Source organism: Geotrypetes seraphini, chromosome 6, assembly GCF_902459505.1.
Source record: "Geotrypetes seraphini chromosome 6, aGeoSer1.1, whole genome shotgun sequence".
Lineage (NCBI taxonomy): Eukaryota > Metazoa > Chordata > Amphibia > Gymnophiona > Dermophiidae > Geotrypetes > Geotrypetes seraphini.
Window position 1 is genome coordinate 16,464,488 of NC_047089.1, and position 6,051 is coordinate 16,470,538.

Genomic DNA, 6,051 nt, shown 5'->3' on the forward strand with positions numbered 1-6,051 from the left:
CTAAAGGTTCCTCTTTTCTCAACTCTAATGGTAAACTGTTCCAAATATCTCCCTACAACTCTCTCTTCTCCAAGTAAAGAGCCCTAACTTATTTAGTCTTTCCTCATCTTCACCCTTCTCTGTATCTTGTCTAAATCGGCTAAAGCTTTTTTTCAGATGCAACAATCAGAATTGCACACAATAGTCAAAACACCATAGAGTGATACAGAGTCATAACGATATTTTTTTTCTTATTCTTTAATATTCATACTTTCAAGGTCAAGAATTATTTTGTACAGAGATATTTAAACGGTGAAACTAAAAACTGCCAAGAGTCCAGTTTAAGCAAATGGGCTTCATATTCAAACCCAGAGTGCAGATGAATTTAAGTGGCTCCAAAATCAGCGAATAGGATAAAACTTCTCCAGATATTCTGCAAATGTCTTCTTTTCTACATAACACAAAGAAGAGAGTAGAAATTCATAAGACGGAACTTATTTGCAGTCATTCCAAAGACCAAAGACTTAGAAACATGATGGCAGATAAAGGCCAATGGCCCATCCAGTCTGCCCTTCCGCAGTAACCATTATCTCTTTCTCTCTCTAAGAGATCCCACATGATTATCCCAGGCTAATCAGACACAGTCTCTGTCTCCACCACCTCTTCCGGGAGACTGTTCCACGCATCTACCACCCTTTCTGTAAAAAAATATTTCCTTAGATCACTCCTGAGCCTGTTACCTCTTAACATCATCCTATGTCCTCTCATTCCAGAGCTTCCTAACTGGCCGCAAAGGAGTTATTTTAAAGCAGCTCAACCAAGTCCAAATGTAAAATACGTTTGCCTCCACTTTATGATAATAGAGGTCTGCACAGGAATGGGGATCGCGGGAATCCCCACAGGACTCCCACAGGGACCCCCCTCTGGCCAACGGGACTCCCACGGGGATGGAAGGCTTTGGAAGCAGAGTTCGGCCATATAATATAATGGACATGTCAGCCTTAGTAAAAGAGGGGGTTTATAAGTTAATTACCTGAACAGAAAACAAAAAAAGGGTTCCACCAAAGAGATTCCACAAGAAAAACAGCAGCGCAAACACAAAAGAAACTGTGGAATTGATGATCCTGTCAGAAGTAATTGCTGCTTTTTATGGGGACGGGCGGGGATAGAGGTAATTCCTTGAGGGGATGGATGGGGACGGAGAGGATTCTGATGGGGACGGAGAGGATCCTGGCGGGGAAAGGCGGGGATGGGTGGGACTTCTGTCCCCGTGCAACTCTCTATATGACAATCACCAATAGGTGAAAGTGGGAAAGGAATGAGTCTAACACACCAGTAAAACCTCTAAAACAATGAAGGTAAATTTGTGACCAACATCTATCGTAAGCTGACTGATATCAATAAATATCTACAATACGATAGTTGTCATAGTAAATCACACCACCAATTTACCATCTCGCCAATTCTTCAGGTTAAAGAGATTGTGCTCTGATCCTATGTTGTTTCTGTTGCTAGTTCTCACAGAGACACACTTTTGAGTGCTGTTACCTTTTGCTCTGCTGGTAAGGATGACTTTTGTTTCTTTTGCTTTTAGACTCATTCCTTTCCCGCTTTCACCTATTGGTGATTCAGTTTTTACATACCATTTAGATATGCACCCTTATTTTTCCAAGGCTGGTTTGGCTTTCTAATTATCGTTTAAATAGCTGGTTTGGCTTTATAATCGTTTTATGTGCTGTTATGCTTGCTCCCTATAATATGGATTTTTACCTTGGTCAGCATTTGACCTCTGTGATTTACTTTAAAAATGCCTACAGCTGTTAGCAGGCACATATGCAGCTAGTCTTCACAGAGACATATATAAGAATTACCATACTGGGACTGTGAACCTGTTATTCTTATTCTGGTGGGGGGAGGGGGAGGATGATTTCAAGTACAATTGGATGAAAAGAGCTGTACTCTGTCAATATTACCTTTTCTATGCTGCTTGTCATATTGTCATCAATAAAAATTGTTCAAATTAAGAATTGCCATACTGGGACTGATCGAAGGTCAATCAAGTCCGGTATCCTGTTTCCAACGGTGGCCAACCCAGGTCACAAGTACCTAACTAGATCCCAAGTAATAGGAATAAGCGGTGGATTTCCACAGGCCATCTCAATAATGGGCTATGGACTTCTCTTTTAGGAAATGAGTTAAACATTTTTTTTAAACCCGCTAAGCTAACTGATTTCACCACATTCTCCAGCAACGAATTCCAGAGTTTAAATTACACATTGTGTGAAGAATATTTTATCTGGTTTGTTTTAAATCTACTACTTAGTAGCTTCATCGCATGCCCCCTAGTTTTTTGGAAAGAGTAAACAAATGTTTCACATCTACCTTTCCATTCCACTCAGTATTTTGTAGACCTCCATCATACTTTTGAGTGCTGTTACCTTTTGCTTTGCTGGCAAGGATGACTTTTATTCTGCTTTCTTTTATTAGCTTCTGCTCTTAATTGTACAATTCCTAATTATGCTTTCTAGCTTTTATCTGGTGGTGTTTTACACTTCCCCCTCCGTATTTGTGGTGGTTAGGGGCAGAGCTGGCCCGCGAATATTAAAAACCCACAAATAATATTCAGGCCGGTTCTGCCCCTGGCTATTTTAAGCCCTGAAAGCCCCCTCTTAAGCCTTACCTGGTGGTCTAGCGTGTTTTGGGGGCAGGAGCGATCTTCCCATGCTCCTGCCCCGTGCAGATCGCTCACAGGAAATGGCTGCCTTGAGCTCCTGTAGTCTCTCGAGCCATTTCCTGTGAGCGATCTGCATGGGGCAGAAGTATAGGAAGATCGCTCCTGCCTCAAAAACCCACTAGACCACCAGGTAAGGCTTAAGGAGGGACTTACAGGACTTAAAATAGCCCAGAAAATGAGTTTTAGGTTTAAAATTGCGAATAAGTGAATCTGTAGATACGGAAACCGCGAATATGGAGGGGGAAGTATAGTTTTATAAACAATCTAGTTATCTACTCATTTTTCCATGGCTGGTTTGTCTTTGGAATTATTTTTTCATACTTGCTCCCTATAATATGGATTCTTACCTTTGTCAGCAAATCATCTGCATTAATGTGCATTTTTTATACAGGTTTTTTTCTTGTATTCCCTATGTCCTTTATAGACATGTAGCTTCTATATTGTTGACTGTGCATATGATATGTATTAACTCACTATCTGTTTTATTATGATATTCATTTTCTGTTTTGTTATTGTTTTCTAGTTTTATCAACCCCTGATGCAGCCCTTAATGTGGGCAAAACAAGGCCTGTGTTGGGTTTTATATGATGAGTTTTATTTGATGTTTGAACAATAAAATTATAATTGGTTTCTATACTTTTTGGCTATGCTTTTCATTGGCCACTATTTTGGATTTTGCATATCACCTGCCCTGATGTTTTCTAGAACCTGAGGGATAGGTGTGTGGTATGTGGTGTGTGGTGTGAGGTGTGTGTGGTATGTGTGTGTGGTGTGGGGGGGGCTGCATTGAAATATAAGTTAATTAGTGATTAATTGAAAAACTTAATAAATAATTTTAAATGAATAAAATAAACCGCAGCATGACCTACCCTTTTTCTTGAAATCATCAGGATGTAACCGCATGTATTCCATCAAATCTCTGTCCAGTTTGGCATTGTTATAGTTCTCACGTTTTGTCATATAATACCCAAGGAAAACGCCAACAGTAACAAGCAGAATCTGGCGATGTACCCCTGCAATAAAACCATCAATACTGGTAAGCAAAAAGAAAACAGAAAAGTATTGTGAGGGTTGGCCAATTCAGGGCAAATGAGAAAGGGGTCCATCAACAGATTGGAACTGAGAACCATTCACCTAGTGCTACAGTCATTCAAAAAGACCCTGGAAGGCAAAGCGATGAGTCTTCTCAGACAATGCCACAGTGGTGGCATACAACCACAGACAGGGAGGCACCAAGAGTGCTCTATTGAAACTAGAGGCCCAGTTGTTGTTTCACTAGGCAGAATCCCACCTACAAACCATTTTGGCAGTGCATATATCGAGGGTGGTCAGTGTGTAAGCAGACTATCTCAGGCGCCAGACTCCAGATCCAGGGGAGTGGTCTTTGTTCCAGAGTGCCTTCAACAAAATTGTAAAGCGCTGAGGGAGACCGATGTTCAATCTTATAGCATCAATAGACAACAAGGTTTCTTGATTTTTCAGCATGCCAGGTTCTGAAGAAACTGTGTTTATTGTTTTTTTTTCATCTCTCCTACCTGCTGCTCTTCCTGGGGATTCTATCAGCTGGTTCAACACAGTAGTATGGAGAAACTCAGATGTGTGATCTAAAATCCAAAAAGGGGTCATCTAACAAACCATCTAAAATGAAGCAGCGTTTATGGCTGTTGTTGCAGTGGCACTGCCCTAATGGCACAGAGAATGGCTCTTACAATCCTATCTTAATACACATCCAAAATTCAAACAGAACATGACTTGGACACAATTCTGCATAACTGATATTGTGTCCAAGTTATGTTTGAATTTTGGATGAGTATTAAGTTGCTTTTTTCCATCCAACTTGCATAAAGTGATTTTTTGGTAAGAATGCCTCTTACATCCCGCTTTCAGCCCAGAGCTTCCGCATGCATCCAGCTCCTAGCCCATGACTGTATTTGTTTCTGTCCTATTTTTTATCTGGCTAAATAAAGCTTGCTGATCTGATAACTCCAGATATTGCTCTTGCTTTGCCCCCAAGCTGCCCAGACACTATCAGGATAATAATTTTCAGTGGCCTTATCTTGTTAATGCTGCAGAAAATTTCTAACTGGTCTTGGTCAGCAGTACGTTTTCAGGTGGCCTTCTAGCCACTCAAGCAGCAAAACTAGACTACCAACTCTCCAATTTACTGATAACGACTCCAGATTACAAATCGTTTAGAAAAGAAATAAAAACCATCCTATTCAAGAAATCCTTGAAGACAAACTAACACCACAAGACTCATCCCAATTTTCTGAAGCAATTCGCTCTACTCTTCAATTCCTCTGGAAATGGCCAGATAACTTCTTTTGTAATCCGCCTTGAACTGCAAGGTATTGGCGGAATAGAAATCACTAATATAATAATGTATTCTTAAGACTTAGCCAAAAGGAAAGATTTATAAACTATGCAAAATTGTCATTTCTTTAATAAGACATTAACTATTTTTTTTTTTTTCGGAGGCCCTCCAAGTCCCTACGAATCCCAAATGTGGCCCTGCAAAGGGTTTGCGTTGGAGACCACTGGTCAAGGGGGGTGTTGCTGGCTCCTGCCCCCCCCCCCCCCAGCCCTCTCTCCTCCGGGAGTCCCTCCCTAGCCCCGCAGGCACTAACCGGTGCGGACAGGCGGCCGGTTGTTCACCGCGTTGTCCAGCACGGCCGCGACCCAGCCCATGAAGCCGACCCACACCGAGTTCCGGTTCACAATGCCGGGCGGCGGCAAGCAGCGGGCCTCGTCCGGAATCCACGCCTCCATGGCTGAGCACCGAGGCGGCCGCGACCCTGATCGAAGCGCGTCGAGGCTTTGAAGGGCGAGCGGACGGTAAAAGGCGACGCGCCGGTCCGTCGCACAAAGCCACCCGCCCGCAGGTGGGAGAAGAAAGGTTCCGACCGCATAAAGGTTCCCCCTGCTCTCAAAATGCTGAGGGCTTTTCTGCTCCCTCCCTCCCTCTGAGACGTGAAAATGCACATTTTGATCTTCCTTTGGCTCCGCAGCAGTTGGTTGTTTTTTTTTTTTTTTTCCACTTTGGTTGTAGTCTGTAGGGTTATTACATCACCCAGGTTAACCTGCACAGGGACCGCAGAGATGACGTTACCCAGTTGCCAGCAGTGTGCAAGATGTAGTGCCTGAGCCTGCCCACTGACATCCCATCCAGGAGCCTAGCCCAAGATCTGCAACCTGGAACTGGGTAGCTTGGCACCTCTGACTTTATTTTCTAAAAATTAACCAACAGAGAGAATATTGGAACCCAGTCCAAATTTATCATGGCCTAGGGTTACCAGGTTTTCGGAAACCCCCAGGCCCACCCCCCTCAACTTGTTTGC

General features: G+C 42.8%; 1 protein-coding gene across 1 annotated transcript; it reads right to left on the reverse strand.

The window, feature by feature from the left end:
• Positions 1–217: 217 nt before the first annotated feature.
• NDUFC2 (NADH:ubiquinone oxidoreductase subunit C2) lies at positions 218–5,568 on the reverse strand. Its single transcript, XM_033950413.1, has 3 exons — positions 5,341–5,568; positions 3,583–3,726; positions 218–430 (listed from the first exon to the last, which is right to left on the reverse strand). Exons 1-3 carry the CDS (start codon positions 5,480–5,482, stop codon positions 381–383), a joined length of 336 nt encoding a protein of 111 aa, XP_033806304.1. The 5' UTR covers positions 5,483–5,568; the 3' UTR covers positions 218–380.
• Positions 5,569–6,051: the final 483 nt, after the last annotated feature.

Excerpts from the sequence above, each read along its gene's own strand:
- NDUFC2 (XM_033950413.1), bottom strand. The coding sequence starts at position 5,482 with ATGGAGGCGTGGATTCCGGACGAGGCCCGCTGCTTGCCGCCGCCCGGC. Across the intron at positions 3,727-5,340 it reads CCGGCCGCCTGTCCGCACCG|GGGTACATCGCCAGATTCTG; the intron begins GTTAGTGCCTGC and ends GTTTTATTGCAG. Across the intron at positions 431-3,582 it reads TGATGATTTCAAGAAAAAGG|AAAAGAAGACATTTGCAGAA; the intron begins GTAGGTCATGCT and ends TGTGTTATGTAG.